Here is a 14,783-nt window from a genome sequence, read left to right on the forward strand (position 1 = left end):
AAGCAAAGGACACCTTTCTTTTATAACTTTGTAATCTAATTCTGGCCTCTTTTGTTGTCTCTGTCTTTTTGAAAACGTTATAACTCATATTTTTCAATAAGCCGTGTTGTGAGAGGGTGAACTGCTTGCCCACTGTTAAATAAGTGCTCGTAGTTACTAGTAAGTGTGTCCCTTTCAGTGCCACTGACTCACTTGCTGCTACCACTGCCCTAGACTAGAAATTGTGACAAACAGTAGCCCAATAAAATGCTTGCCCACACATAAGGTCATATGAGATCTAGATCGAAGCTCTACGCTAGAGCTACAGAACCAGACCTACAGGGGTTCCGTAATTGTATTTGGAAACTATACAGTTTAAAGAAAAATTCAAGATACTTTCATTCCTGGTCTTCCATCCTTGATATTTATTTATTTATTTATTGGTTGACAAGATTCATAATAATGTTTGGTTTGTATCACTCTTTAAACTTTCATATACTTCATTCAAATATCCCAAAAGACCGGAGCATATAATAAAATACTATTATAAAATCTGGATCTAATTACAGAGGAGAAAACTGAGGTTGTAGAAGATAGGTCACTTTCCTAGGACCGTGGAGCCCAAAGTGAACATGCCCACCCTCATTTTTCTGACTCAGTGCGTGTGCTTTCTTCATTTTCCGATTGCCTCAATTTACCTTTGCGAAGTGATGGAGAGCATGCTGCCTTCATTCCGATCTCCAACACTATTTATTTTGGATTTAATTATGTATTGAATTGCACTCTTATTTAACTGTTTCATAAAGTCTCATTTTCTTAAAAGTACTGTAAGCTTTTTAAAGACACTTTCCCCCCCTTGGATTCTCCTACATCACCCTCCATCCTGTTGAGAACCTAGGAGGCCGGCAGCAGTACTCTAGAACCCACTTGTCACTAACAATGCTGGAAGGTGACACTGGCCAGCTGCCGTGGGAAAGGGATGGGTGATTTCTTGCCTCACGAAGTTGCACCTTAATGGAAGCAGCCGTCGATGATCCCAGGCTGCCCACAGAAACCCTCAGGTTTGTTTTCTCCCCTTCTGTCTGGGTTTCCCTAAAGTACATCCACTCATATCCTGCATTCATCAACAATTATTTGGCCCCACATGGTAGGTTTAAAATAGCCTCATATGCACCATAGTAAGACATTTGAGGTGAGCTGCAGGGACCCTTGAACGAGTGGAAGGCCTGTGAAGGTCAGTCTCTCCCCAGGCCAGCGACAAAGGCTTAGCTAGTTTCTGATAGCTGCAGGGAAGAACTGGGTGGTCAGCAGTATGCCATCCCAGCCCCTCCCTCCCGGACCCCCCTCCTCACCATGACAGCCACATGCTTCTCCTTAGCTCAGCGCCCCAATCGTACATTCTATTTTGAGATCACCTAGTCTTAGATTTTGTTACGCCACCTGACATGTAACATGTTTTGTTCTCCTGGGTTGTCAGATCTCCGTTGTTTTTCGCTCAAACTTATTTTTGCGTGGTCAGGAAATGTCAGCATTTCACCATTCTTCTCATCTCATTCTTCCCATTTCCTTTCAAGCACCTGCTAATGCTGCTCTAGGCAGCTCGCCCTTTGCAGGTGTTCATTCTTTTATTCACACTTCTTCAAAGGCACTTTGTCTGATGCCGGGCATGTTACAGAGCAGAAGCAGCCACCATTCCTGCGTTTACAGTTGTTATGGACTGATCGGGAAGAGAGAGTTTAATCAAATGGTCAGGTGGATAAATGTGGATTACAATTGTGGTAGGTGCTTCAAAGGAAGACCCATGGGATGATCCACAAGCCTCAAGCCAAGTCAGGTAGATCAGAGGGCTTTGGTGGGGAAGGGACTCTGGAACAGAGACCTGAAGGCCGAGGAGGGCTTACAATCCACAGACAAGAGTCAGTAATGAGCAAATTATGACACATCTCCATACTGGGACCAACAAATATGGTGCATGTGCGAAGGGGGTGGATAAGATAGAGAGATGGGGGGAGGTAGGGACCTGACATGGCCTGAGAGAATTAGGGAAGACATCTTAAGGGGGAATCATTTAAACTTAATAGGAATAATGAGTATAAATCATGTGAAGAAGAGGAAGGGGAAAGAAGTCATCACATGGAAGACTGCAGAAGGGCCCGACAATGTAGAGACTGAAGTGAGGCTGAGCGGCTCATGGTGTAAGGGGAGAGATAGGGACACAGCATGGGCAGCCTTTTAGGTAAAGATGATGAAACAAACTACGTTATTATTATTATACATCATTGTTACTACTGCTGCATCTAAAACAACACTCCTGGGATGGATTTTTCCCACCAATCTCGGAAGTAAAGTGCTAGTTTACAGTCCAACTAATGTGTACATATTAAAATAAAATTAGGGATAGCACATGCACGCTTGCCTGGTAATGTCAGGGCCCCCAAAAGGAGCCCAAGTGGAGGACTCCAAATTGAAATTCAGGATGAATGACACTGGAATATCAGGAAACTTAGTCTGTAGGAGAGTTACTTCTTTTCACATCCATGGCACTACCACATTCCCCCCTTTCTTTTTATGTTTAGTTTCCTGAAGGTGAGATGAGTACTCCTGTTTTGTGAACTTCCTCAGATCTAGGAAACTACCCTCACTCCCTTTCCCATCTGACTTTCATCATCTTCAGTCAGTTACTTCAATAAAAGTAGGCTTCAAAGAAAATGAACCTAACAAATTTTAAATCTCTGAGTCTGTATTTTTTTTCTTCCCCCAATCTTTCCTATACCAGATATGATCAGTGGTAGGTACTCAGTGGACACAGTTCCCAGAAGCCAGGAGTGAATTTTATCTCAAAGTCCATATACCTTGATCTTTTTCCAGGTCAAAGGGTGAGATTTTTTTTTTCTAGCAAGTTACATGCTATGCCTGTTTGCTGTACAAACAGAAGACCCTCTTGGATTGCCGATTTGTTGTCTTGTAATTTTTTTCTTTGTGGTCAAGGGAGAAAGTCAAGTTATATAATAATTTTGCTTGTTTATCACCACAGAAGGAAAAACTTAAGAATTTATTACACAGTTGATATCGATGGTGATGAAAAACAGAATCCTACTAAAGACAATGGATTTTCATGACAATATTTTTATTCTAATACAGGATGAAGAGGAAGAAATCAAACAAGAAATTAACATGTTGAAGAAATATTCTCATCACCGAAATATTGCTACATACTATGGTGCTTTTATCAAAAAGAACCCACCAGGCATGGATGACCAACTCTGGGTATGTAGTGCTATCCACATTTGCTCTTACATGAAGGACAACCAGGGCCAAATAGTTCATTTCTCTCTCTTCATGTTGGAGTAATGAACTCTTTCTTTGAAACTCTCAGTCCCATGATTTCCATAATGGTGTGTTTTCAGGGTTCTTTCTCATTTCCCTAAACACCTCTCCATAATTTAAGTATCTTTTTTTAAAAAAAAATACATATTTCATTTTTTTTTATTTATCTACCGAGAGAGAGAGAGAGAGAGAGAGAGAGAGAGAAGATTCTGCAAGTTAGGGGAGGGGCACCGGGAGAAGGAGAGTACGGATCTCAGGCAGACTCCTCGCTGAGCATGGAGCCTGACACAGGGCTCAGTCTCATGACCCTGAGATCACAACCTGAGGCAAAACCAAGAGACAGACGTCTAACAGACTGAGACACCTAGGCGCACCTCCATCTTTTAAGTATCTTTATCTTCTATCTTCCATCCCTTCTATCCCTACAGCAAGTTTTAAGTTTTCTGGTTTTTCCACTAGTAACTATGTTTACTGAGTTTTTATGATACTTTAGGCATCATGCTATTTGCTTTCTATGTATTATATCACTTATTCCAGCTCTCTAAGGTAGACATTATCATTTCTTCATTTCTTAGATGACCAAAAACTTAGGCTTACAAAGATGGTAAGTAGACTGCCCTAAGGTCTTTGTAGCTGGAAATGGCAAAGCAATGATCTAACCAAGCTCTTGGAGTCTTTTGCCTTGTCTATCACTAAATGTGTGGATGAATGAAATTTAATTAATTAATTAAAAGATTTTATTTATTTATTCATGAGAGACAGAGAGAGGCAGAGACACAGGCAGAGGGAGAGGCAGGCTCCCTAGCAGGAGCCCAATGCAGGACTCAATCCCGGGACTCCAGGATCACTCCCTGAGCCGAAGGCAGTTGCTCAACCGCTGAGCCACCCAGGTGTCCCAATAACTGAAATTTAAATTCCAATTCTGTGAGTGAAATGCCTAAGACAATCTCTGATACTATATAAGTACTCAAATAGATTGCTTTCCTTTCCAGTTAGCCATGTGCTCCTGTCCTGTATCTTTGACAATCTGTCCCACTGAAAGTAAGTTCAGTACGCCTGATACTAAAACCACTACTCCTGTCCCTGCTCTGCTCTGATTGCTCCTCTTCTCACCTTCCTGATTTCTGTCCATGGAACTTTAATTTATTCTTAGTCCCTCAGGCTGATGTATAATGCTCTCTTGCTTTAATCTTCATTTGCTAACTTTACACCCACCCCACTAGTGCAGGCCCATTCATTGGAAGCCTAGGTTTTGCAGTAGACTTCTATTTGATCTGTCTCTCTTTCTTGAATCTCTGTTCATCTCATATGTTGCTATTGAATTAATTAGTCTAAAAATACTCTTTTAATCACTCATCATCTTATTCATTTTTCTAGAGCTCTTAAAATATGTCTGACACACAAAATTTATTTAATTAGAGCTTACTCTATGCCAAATTAGATACTAAATTCTGTAACTCCTATGACTACTATTTCATGGATAATGGATCAGAGAATCTCAGTCTACTGTCTTAATGCAAAAGACATCTGTAGTCCAGCTGAGAAGACACAAAACATCCACAGTGAACAGAGTTGGTGACCACAAGTGAAAAAATAATGCTAGCTCAGAAAAATAGCAAGATTTTCATATCATTTGATAATTGAACGCTATGATCTTTGGAAGTGAAAAGAGCTGCTGGATATTTTTTTCCCTGTAAGTCTCATCTTTAAAAATTTTAAAAAGCACTTTTGTATAAATAAACCCTCTTTGTATGATCACATTGATTTTATATATTTTTATGTGATTTTTGACAGTTATAGTGAGATTTTAATCATGGCCTCTTAAATGTATGGTAGATATAAATGTGAAAATTAAAAGTGTAAAAGTAGTAGGAGAAAATAGCTGTAACTGTATAATGCTAAAGAAAGATATACAAGGGCGTATATGCAAGGGCAGATCCACAAAACAGGAGTTTGATGGACTTGCCTATATACATTTTTTAAAGTTTCCCATTACAAAAAAAAAAAAACCCATAATAACTAAAGTAAAAATGCAAATAACTGATTTAGGAAAAATATCAATCCATACATGATGAGAAAGAATATAGTAGCCTTTAGAGGTAAAGAATTTTTATAAATCAATAATAAAATATGAAATTAAGAGAAATATGGAGTTAAGAACAAGGCAGCAATTAACAAAGTAAGAAATATCAATTACCTGTAAAGATGTACTTAAAATATAATCATGCCAACATAAATATAAAATATTTATATAAATATAAATATAAAAGAAAACAAGAATTAGATACCATTTCTTAACATGTAGATTGGCAAAGATTTTTTGTTTTTTCATAATATACCCAGAATGGACAATCAGGCCCCCTGCTTATGGAAATGGAGGTTGGAGGTTGATATTCTATCTCAAGGGCGATTGGAATAGAGACGGATAAACATGCTTCCTCTCTTCCCCACCCCACCCTCCAACACACACAGATATACAGGAATGTATCCTAAATAAATATTTGGGTAACTACATAAAGATGTATGTAGAAGTTAACCAGAAGGGAATTACTTAAGTAAATCCATTCAAGGACACTATGAAAGGACATATCCACCAGTTAAAACGATGTAGATTTATATTTACAATGGATAAACATTATTATAATGGGGTTTTTTAAGCCTTTAAAAAAAAAAGCTACAATTAGATAAAATGCATTTTCATTTTTGTCAAAGAAAGGAAGAAAAAGAAAAAATATATGTATCTATCCATCTATATCTATAAATGGTCTAAAATAATATATACCAGTGGTGTTGAAAATCACAAAATTGATGGAAGCCCCTACCTACATGTACATGTACATTTCCTATCTGGGTAGTAATTTCAGTAATTTAATTTTTGAAACCTTTTTTACGTCTGCTCTTTTTTTATTTCTTCTAAGCTTTCTCTGAAGTTGAACACATCAGAGCCACTTCTGTTCCTTCTTTTTTAAATTGCTTCTTATTGGGCTGTGTCTGTTCCTCATAGACCATCAGCTGTGTGAGGACAAGGATTGTGTTGTTTGCACCTCAATGTCCTCGGTGCTAGGAGGGTGCTACGCTTACGATGCTGACAAAATAGTTGGTCTGTAGAGAAGTGATTATCATTCCTATAAACTTGATTGCTAATGTTGGTACGAAGCAGATTGCTGTAGGTACTTTGAGAGCTCATTTTTCCTGTGGCCTCTAGGTTCAGCAGAAATGATGAGATGACACAAGTTGGAATATGTCTGTGTTCCTAAAGCACTTCTGTATTATCAAGAATCTAGCTTTTTTTTAAAAAAAAAAAAAAGATTTTATTTATTTATTTGACAGAGAGAGAGAGAGACCACAAGCAGGAGGAGTGGCAGGCAGATGGAGAGGGAGAAGCAGGCTCCTCTTGGAGCAGGGAGCCCGATGTGGGACTCAATCCCAGGACCCTAGGATCATGACCTGAGCCGAAGGCAGGTGCTTAACCAACTGACGCCACCCAGACGCCCAAAGAATCTAGCTTTTTAGCAATGACCCCATATTGCCATAAACTTCAACAGATAATAAGTGGAGAATGATAGCTATTTTAGTACTCTCTGGAGAGAGGTGTTTTGTTTGGTCAGGGCCATTGTTCCCAATTAGAAGAAGGCATTACTGTAGCATTGGAACCAGCACCTTCAGGAATCACCTCCATAGTACTAGTTGAGTCACACCCAACTATTAATATCATTTCTTTTGTGAAATGGGCCAGATTGGATTGTCGGTTTTCTTGTGAGAATGAATTGTTAAAATCTGGGTATTAGAAATCACTGGTTGAAGGAAAGAGAGGAAGATTGGTCAAGGGAACTGACTGTTTTTTACCCTTTTCCTATTGCTGTGATTTTTTTTTTTTAAGTTGGCAAGAAAATTACTTTTCCTTTATTTTGCTGGGTCCCCATGAAGTTAATTGACTTTCCCAGGGCCTCAAAGCTCATTAATGGATGAATGCAGAGCCAGAATGCAGGCATCCTGAAATGTGACAATTTAGCTCGGCCTGAAGTTCTGTAAAAGGCACTGGAAGTCTGTTTGGTTTTTGTTTTTTTTGTTTTTTTAAATAAGCGAAACCTGCAGCCCATTTTCCAATTGGCACTAGGAGAAAGCAGCATGCCTCTTTGCATCTGCATGGAGTGAATAGAAGGTTTTGTACTCTTGGGAACCAGTTGCTGCCTGCCAGTCCTCACCCTGGCCAGTTGCTCCTCCCATGAAGACAGCTGTGGTTGCCGGGAATCGAGAGTCTGCCTGTGTGTATATATCCATTTATTCATTCACCATCCATTCATCCAACAAATACATATCAAGCACTTGCTAGGCACAAGGCAGTCTTTTGGGCACTTAGGATGTATCACTGGACAAAATTGATGGCAGCCCCTACCTACATGTAGCTTACATTCCTATTACAGACCACACACAGATAATAAACATAATCGTAAGAAAACTGTAGAGGATGCTAGAGGCTGACCAGAGCCTAGTAGAGCAGGGGAAGCTTAATGGGGTTGCAGCCGGGGGAAGCCCCGTCATAGATAACTCAAGGAAGAACATTCCAGGCCTGGTGTTTTGCAAGAAGAACAATGGGAGCAGTGTGACCAGAAACATGGGAGATGACGTGGGGCCACATCATGTAGGCCCTTACAGACCACTGGAAAGATGTCAGCTCTTACTCTAAGTGAGGTGAGGGTTTTGAAGATGGAGGGATGGAATCTGATCCTCATAATTAAGGGGTTCCTGCTTATTGTTGGGTTGAGATTAGACCAGATGCGGCTGGAGCAGAAGCACGGACACCAGTTGGGAGACTGTTTTAGCAAGCTAATCCCTTTCCTAAAGTTAACAAAGGGAGATCTGCAAGTAGTGATCCCTCCCAAACCCAGGCCCCAGGGGAGGACCCAGACCTTCACATTCCTTTTTACCACCTGCAAGTATTAAAGGCCCCACGTTCTGCTCGGAAGACAGAGGGCCTGGCACTTACCGATTGGTGGTCCTGCACCACAGGTGGAACTGTTCTGACCGTCCCCGCGTCCCTAATCATCCATTAGCTTCTGTGTCACTGGGGATGGAAGTACAAAGCCACGAGATGCTTGTGAGGGCAAGGGCAGCTGCTTTTTTCTAACTGTGCTCTTTCTATTTGGCAACAAACTAAGGGGGGACTTGGAAAAGTAAAGGGAGAAGAGAAACATAAAATAGGGAATTAATACCAGATTACAGTATTGGTGGGAACTTGATTATAGAATCTGATAGTGTGTAGCTCTCCGTTCCAAGGCCTCTGATTTGCTAAGTTTGGACCATCCCATGTTAATAATAACAATAGCAGGTAATATTTATTGCTTGCTTATCGCATGCCAAGTTTTGTGGGGTTTTGCATTGTCATGGTATTTCATTAGATCTTTACAACCACCCTACAAACTGGACATTATCATTAGTCCCACTTTACACATAAGGAAATTTGGCTCAGAAAAGTTAAGGAACTTTCCCAGGGTCTCACAGCTGGTGGATGATAAAGCCAGTGCGTTAGCCAGCCCCAAGCTGTCTGAAGCTAGAATCAAGCCCCTGAGTTCTACACTCATTTTTTTTTTAAGTTGTAAGAAATAGTTCTGATATCAAAAGTTGGTATTCCAAACAGGATTGAAGCTTTGTGTTTAAATTATTTTGACCTGGAGACACCAGGGTGGCTCAGCAGTTGAGCATCTGCCTTCGGCTCAGGGCGTGATCCTGGAGTCCCAGGATCGAGTCCCACGTCGGGCTCCCTGCATGGAACCTGCTTCTCCCTCTGCCTGTGTCTCTGCCTCTCTCTCTCTGTGTCTCTCATGAATAAATAAATAAAATATTTTTTTGAAAATAAATTCTTTCGGCCTCACCTTTAACCTTCGTTCCTCAGTTCCCTAATTCTCAAAGAGGGTATAGCAGGACCAGTTCGCTACTAATAAGGCTGATGTGAAGTCGAAGAAATATGCTTTGAAGAGTACATTCAACCTTTCGGGGATGTTTCAGCAAACAATTGCAAAGGTCACAGAGAGTTGACTCTTTGGACTAATGGCATTCTGTTAGGATCACATTTATATAAAAATGTTATTGTGGATTATATAGAGACATAATCCGCAGGCACCCAGAGCAGCCTTGGGCCCGTTCATTCCCAGCATTCAGACGGCCTCAAGTATTCCCCAGCTATTTCTTTTGTTGTGGCTGGAGGTTTTGCGCAGAGCCTGCCAGCCAACGCATGTGCTGTTTTAGGTGTCTGATTGAATTATAATCTGGGCAAATTCTATCAGTCTTGTTGTAGAGATAAACTCTTGGTTTAGTACCATCTCTTTGCGGAAATACAACTACTTCTGATAATGGCTAAGTCATTCCACTTTATCAACTGCTCAGGGCCTGCACCGGAAATCAAAAAAGGGAGCTCTTTCAGTAAAGATTCTGATCTCTTGGAAACAAGCGAGCTGTGTCACACGCCCCTGCCATCTCACGCCGCCTGGCCTCAGCCAGTGGCGAGAAGCTCTCCATCCTGCTGCGCAGCATTCAGGCGCTGGGAGCGAGGGGCGAGTACACCGTCCATCAGGTGTACCCATTTCTCTGACGTTAGAAGCGAGATCACATATATTTTGCTGTCTCTTCTGATGCCACCACAATCACAGGACTAGAATAGCTTACAAAAACAATACCTTTCTGATTAGTTTCGGAAAATGTGGGGCGGTCAAGTAAGACAGATTGCTGTGCTATAAAATCTCTTACTAGGCCATTCATTCAACTGCTACGGCGTAGCATCAGAGAGCTGAGAGTCATCAAATCATGTTGTGTGCATTTTGGGGACAAGCGTGGCAGCTACTGGCTGAAACTGACCTGGAGTCCAGAGACCTGGCTTCTAGTATTGGCAGAGGCAGCATCTCTGACATTGGGGTTCTTCCTTATAAAAATGTAACTTAAAAAGAAAAAAAATGGCAGGGGCACCTCAGTCGCTCAGTTGGTTAAGTGTCTGTCCTGGGCTCGGGTCAGGTCCCAGAGTCCTGGGATAGAGCCCTGTGTTGGGCTCCCATCTCAGCGGGGGCCTGCTTCTCCCTCTGGCTTGGGCTTGCACGCTCTCTCTCTCTCTCTCTCTCTCTCTCTCTCTCTCAAATAAATAAATAAAAATCTTATAAATAGGTAGAGAGAGAGAGAGAGAGAGAGAGATGTTAGAGTAGGTCTGGGGTTTCAGGCTGGCAGCCTGGAGGCTAAATACTGTCCAGCTGGATGTATTTGTATTTGAGTTTGATTCATATAAGGTGGTGGTGTTTTATGCCAGCGTTGGAAAAAAAATCTATTTTACACAAAAGTCTGGATTCCTTGAAAAGTTTTGAAAAATAGGAGGATATTGGAATGTCGGGCCTGAACTCCCCCCGTAGCAGTAGGATGTTATAGCTGTTTGGAGAGCACACACCCCACTCCAGTTTGTACCAGAGGTCCCAGCACTCCCTGCTCTCTTCCACACACACACTCGCCTTCATGCACGGACATTACCTGCTCAGCTCCTGTATAACATCATCCAGGAGTGAGATACTGAGATGAACCAATGAGAGGACCTTTCTAGAATCTGCAGGGAGGATGGCCACAGTCCCTAAACCTTACGTCTAGTATAGTTTAACGCTTGCTGTAGCATCTTGTCTGGCAAAGAAACCAGGCCCTCTTGTTCTTGTAGTTGTCTTAAGGTTTAAATAGGAGGTGCCGCAGATAGCGTGATTCAAAATCCAGCCACCTGTAGCTGAGTCTTTTGAACAATTTAAAATGTCTCTTTTTTGAATTCTATATCAGAAGTGAGGCTTTTTTCTTTCTTTCCTTTCCTTTTCTTTCCTTTTCTTTCCTTTCCTTTCCTTCCCTTCCCTTCCCTTTTCTTTTCTTTTTTCTTTCTTTCTTTTCTTTTCCTTTTCTTTCTTTATTTTTTTCTTTTCTTTTTTTTCTTTTCTTTTCTTTTCTTTTCTTTTCTTTTCTTTTCTTTTCTTTTCTTTTCTTTTCTTTTCTTTTCTTTTCTTTTCTTTCTTTCTTTTCTTCTTCTTTTTTTCTTTTCTCTTCGGATTGTCCTAATCAGTATTTGTCACTTATATAACTGAAGAACTCCCTTATTCACATATGTAGAGCCTAGGTCATTTGTCTGAAGAAGTGATTGAATCTTATTATGTGTGAATAGAAATTTTTGAAAAGTTGACTTTTGTTCTTATAAGTAATTGACTTGGGAGTGCCTAAAATATTAGGAGGAGTGATTGTAAACAGGCCCTCGGTCTCAGAGCTGCCCTTTTTGAAAAATGCATCCTCTTGCATGACCTATAGCAAGAGGATATGCTACTTAGGTACAAACAGAGTGAAAGCCAGTCCTAATTTAATACGTTGCAACAGGGCTTTAGTTCAGCTTTAAAAGAGCTATTTTTATGAATTGATGGGTGATGCTGTGACCAGAATGTACAAAGGACTTCTTCTTTTATCCCAATGAATTTCATTTGAATTGTGCTTAAACTGCTTTTCACCTTAGCAGAAGGAAGACTTCTGTGTGCCCGACGTTACTCTGCTATTGGGCTATACAAACCTCCGGTTCCTTTTCCAGATGAATTCTGAGCCAAAGTCTGTGTTCCATTTAAGTTGTGCTTCTCAAAATTCTCAACTATCAAGTTGGGTTGTTTTTGTTTGTTTGTTTGTTTGTTTACATTTTTAAAATTTTAATTCAATTTGCCAACATAAGTATAACACCCACTGCTCATCCCATCAAGTGCCCTCCTCAGTGCCCATCACCCAGTTACTTGTCCCCCTACCTACCTCTCCTTCCTCAACCCTTTGTGTGTTTCCCAGAGTTAGGGGTCTCTCATGGTTTGTCTCCCTCTCTAATTTTTCCCACCCAGTCCCCTTCCTTTCCCTTATAATCCCTTTCACTATCTCAACTATCAAGCTATTTAATCATAAATCCTCCGAGGCTAGTATTTTCTTTTCTTTTTGTATTTTTACTTGACTGAAAGCTTGCTTTCCCATCCTCTCCCCAAATTCTTCTATTTGGGCATAACATTTCTTTACATCCCCAATAAGGTTAGTTTCTGGGAGTGAGTCCCTGGCCAGAATGGGCACGGAATGATTGACTCGTAACAGGAAAAATTCTCCAGCAGACTTTGCATATATACTGAGAAATCTGAGCGCCAGAAACCAAATACAAGATGTAACTAACTTCTCTCATTCGTTGAATGCTGCCATACTGACTCGGCGACACTCTCCTTGGACAATTGACCATTGACCCTTTCAAGTGGCTTTTTGGGGCTAAAAATACCAGTTGGTTCTGTATATTCAAACCACCATTGTCGTTCTCAAGGTATAAAGTTGTTCATTACCCAGAAGCCATATTGACAAAGTTTGGAACACTTCACGTCTTTGGGCCTCAATTTTTTACCTTTGGAAAACTTAGAATTTGTAGTTCAAGCACTTTTTCTCCAGTCTAAAAATATAGTTTAGAAGCCAAAGGATTTTTTTTTTGTACAAATACATGCTAGTTTAAAAATGATTGCAAAAAAATAAAATAAAAATAAAAAAATAAAAATGATTGCAAAGGGTTGTTTAGGTTGCCTTCTCAAATTTAAAATTCTCAACAGTTTTACCTTACCTTTATATAAGTTGATTTAAATGATAAATGTGTCCATATGTATACCTGCCAATTTGTGTACTTCTATACACACGTATTTTATGTTGTGGGACTTTAAACCATGTCTGGCAAGTGAGATAGCATTCTATAACAAAGCACTGGTTTTGTTTACACCTTCATAAATCATGCAGATGAGATCTGTGGCTATTCCCAGCCACACATGATAAAAATATCCTGTGCCTTGCTGATGTGTCTGGACCTTCAAGGTCAATAGGCTGGTCCTTTGCAGAGCTGTGAATTCTTGGGTGTTTACCTTTCCTACCCTTTTGTTAGAGTGCCCCTTGACTTGCTGGGCTCGAACTTCTCTTCTTTTATTTTATTTTATTTTATTTTATTTTATTTTATTTAGATTTTATTTATTTATCCATGAGAGACATGGAGAGAGAGGCAGAGACATAGGCAGAGGGAGAAGCAGGCTCCCTGCGGGAAGCCTGCTGTGGGACTCGATCCCAGGACCCCAGGATCCTCCCCTGGGGCCAAAGGCAGATGCTCAACCACTGAGCTGCCCAGGTGTCCCAAACTTCTCTCATTATAGATAGACCTTCCACATCCTGCTCCCTCTTCTTCCTCTCCCCGTCTCTTGCCCCTTGTTTTACTATAAAAGCGATCAGTTAGATTCAGTTATTCTTCTGGGTGACTGACCAGTGACATTTGGGGGTGGGGTGGGGGAATGAATGAAGGTATTTTTGGCTAGCGCCTGCAGTTTTAAAATATCATAACGTGTTGTTTCTTGTTATAGGAACTTAAAACCAGTTAACTAGCAGATGAGTGTCTATTGTACAGAACCTAGAAATCGTCCTAAACTTCTTAAGCTGGTTTTAAAGATAAACCTTTGAAAATTCCTTCAGAGGTGATGGACTTGGGAAGCGCAGGTTAAAAGTGACCACAACAGGTGACTCCATGCAAAAGGCCCCTCCTGATGAGGAGGTGAACTGAGGGCTGGCTCAGACAGTGCTTCTGAAATTCCCTCTGGGCTCAGCTGAGATCAAAGATCTTTTGCTTAAATATTGTCCCCTCTCTTGGGCACTTGAGTGGCTCAGTGGTTGAGCGTCTGCCTTTGGTCGTGATCCCGGGGTCCTAGGATCGAGTCCCACATCAGGCTCCCTGCAAGGACCCTGCTTCTCCCTCTGCCTATGTCTTTGCCTCTCTCTGTGTGTCTCTCATGAATAAATAAATAAAATATTTAAAAAATATATATTGTCGCCTCTCCCCACAACTTCTAAGAAAAAACATCGTGCTGGTTAGAAATATAAGACAACTGACAAAAATAAATGATGAGCAACCACACAAGTTGTGACCTACATTAGAACTCTTTGTAAAAGTTAACCTTTTTAACTTAGATAGAAATAACTACCATGCCCAGATCATCCAAGCAACGCTTTCTCTCTTAATTGGGTTGCACTACACTGTTTGCTAAACATCTTGTGGGTAGAATGGTTCCAGTTCTAGGTCCAGGACCAACCCCTGTCCCTCATGAGCTTGGTTCTGTCTTCACCTTCAACCTAGCCATCCTTCTCTCTTGCCAAGTGACATGTAGGTGTATCCTGTTTAGGTGGAGTTGAATGAGCATTTCAAATGTACCATTCCTTCTCAACCTCTCCCTCCACCTCTTCAATTAAAAAAAAAAAAGATGCAACATCCACCACTTCTTGCCATGAGATACAAGCTTGAAAAAAGGACATGTGTCTTTTGTGCTCTTTTCTTAATAGGGTTTTTTGTTTTCAAGATTTTAAAAAAGATTTTATTTATTTATTCACGAGGAAGACAGAGAGAAGCAGAGATACAGGCAGAGGGAGAAACAGGCTCCCTCACGGGGCGC

At 40.7% G+C, this 14,783-nt stretch overlaps 1 protein-coding gene across 7 annotated transcripts in view; it reads left to right on the top strand.

The window, feature by feature from the left end:
- Window positions 1-14,783, top strand: part of TNIK (TRAF2 and NCK interacting kinase) — a 370,683-nt gene that overhangs the window by 229,138 nt on the left and 126,762 nt on the right. For all 7 annotated transcript variants that reach the window (XM_041731634.1, XM_041731636.1, XM_041731635.1 and 4 more), the window contains exon 4: window positions 3,121-3,246. In XM_041731634.1, coding sequence (XP_041587568.1) covers window positions 3,121-3,246 — 126 coding nt within the window. The remainder of the gene's footprint in view (window positions 1-3,120; window positions 3,247-14,783) is intronic.

The sequence above is a fragment of the Vulpes lagopus genome, chromosome 17, assembly GCF_018345385.1.
Source record: "Vulpes lagopus strain Blue_001 chromosome 17, ASM1834538v1, whole genome shotgun sequence".
Lineage (NCBI taxonomy): Eukaryota > Metazoa > Chordata > Mammalia > Carnivora > Canidae > Vulpes > Vulpes lagopus.